The sequence below is a fragment of the Cystoisospora suis genome (genome assembly GCF_002600585.1).
Source record: "Cystoisospora suis strain Wien I chromosome Unknown contig_1784, whole genome shotgun sequence".
NCBI classification, from domain to species: Eukaryota; Apicomplexa; class Conoidasida; order Eucoccidiorida; family Sarcocystidae; genus Cystoisospora; species Cystoisospora suis.
In genome coordinates, this window is record NW_027154584.1 from 24,152 (window position 1) to 24,687 (window position 536).

Consider the following 536-nt stretch of genomic DNA (forward strand, 5'->3'; position numbering starts at 1 on the left):
GTGCAGCATGAGATGAGCCGGGGGAAGCCAGGAATGCATGAGTGATCGGCTCGTCTGAGTTCTCCTCTTCAGCAGCCGCGGGAGGTGCCTCTCGGTTGAAGCTCTTGTCTCGGGGCAGAGCCACTGAGCAAGATAAGGAGGGGTCCTTCATCTCTGCTTTTGCAGGATGACTGGCGGTCTCAGACAGGTCTATCTCACGATGCCTCTGCCGTTTACCGTCTTCGCGGGAATCCTCCCCGTCTTGGGAGTCCACCAAGGAGACCGATCTCTTACTTCGCTCGAAAGTCAACATATTGAAAGATGGCTCAAACGGAAAGAAGCGCACGACTCTCATACAGCGTGGCACATTGACATAGTGGCACTTACAGCAGCAGCCCCCGAGCGCAGTTGGGCCCTGAATGTTTGCAGTTCCAGGATGTTTACTTCAAATTGTCGGCGGCGGACTTCTGAACTCCACCGAGTTCAACACTGGAGGAGCAATCCCTCGCGGAATCACGGAGCGATATGGCTGCGGCTGCCTGGATCCACGCAGCTTT

The 536-nt window shown here is 55.8% G+C and overlaps 1 protein-coding gene across 1 annotated transcript in view; it reads right to left on the bottom strand.

The window, feature by feature from the left end:
- The window catches only part of CSUI_003956 (ap2 domain-containing protein), an 8,601-nt gene extending 8,065 nt beyond the window's left edge, over positions 1-536 (bottom strand). Inside the window, exon 1 of the mRNA XM_068064151.1 lies at positions 1-536. This exon is cut by the window's left edge and continues 747 nt beyond it. Coding sequence (XP_067923873.1) covers positions 1-39 — 39 coding nt within the window. The 5' untranslated portion in view covers positions 40-536.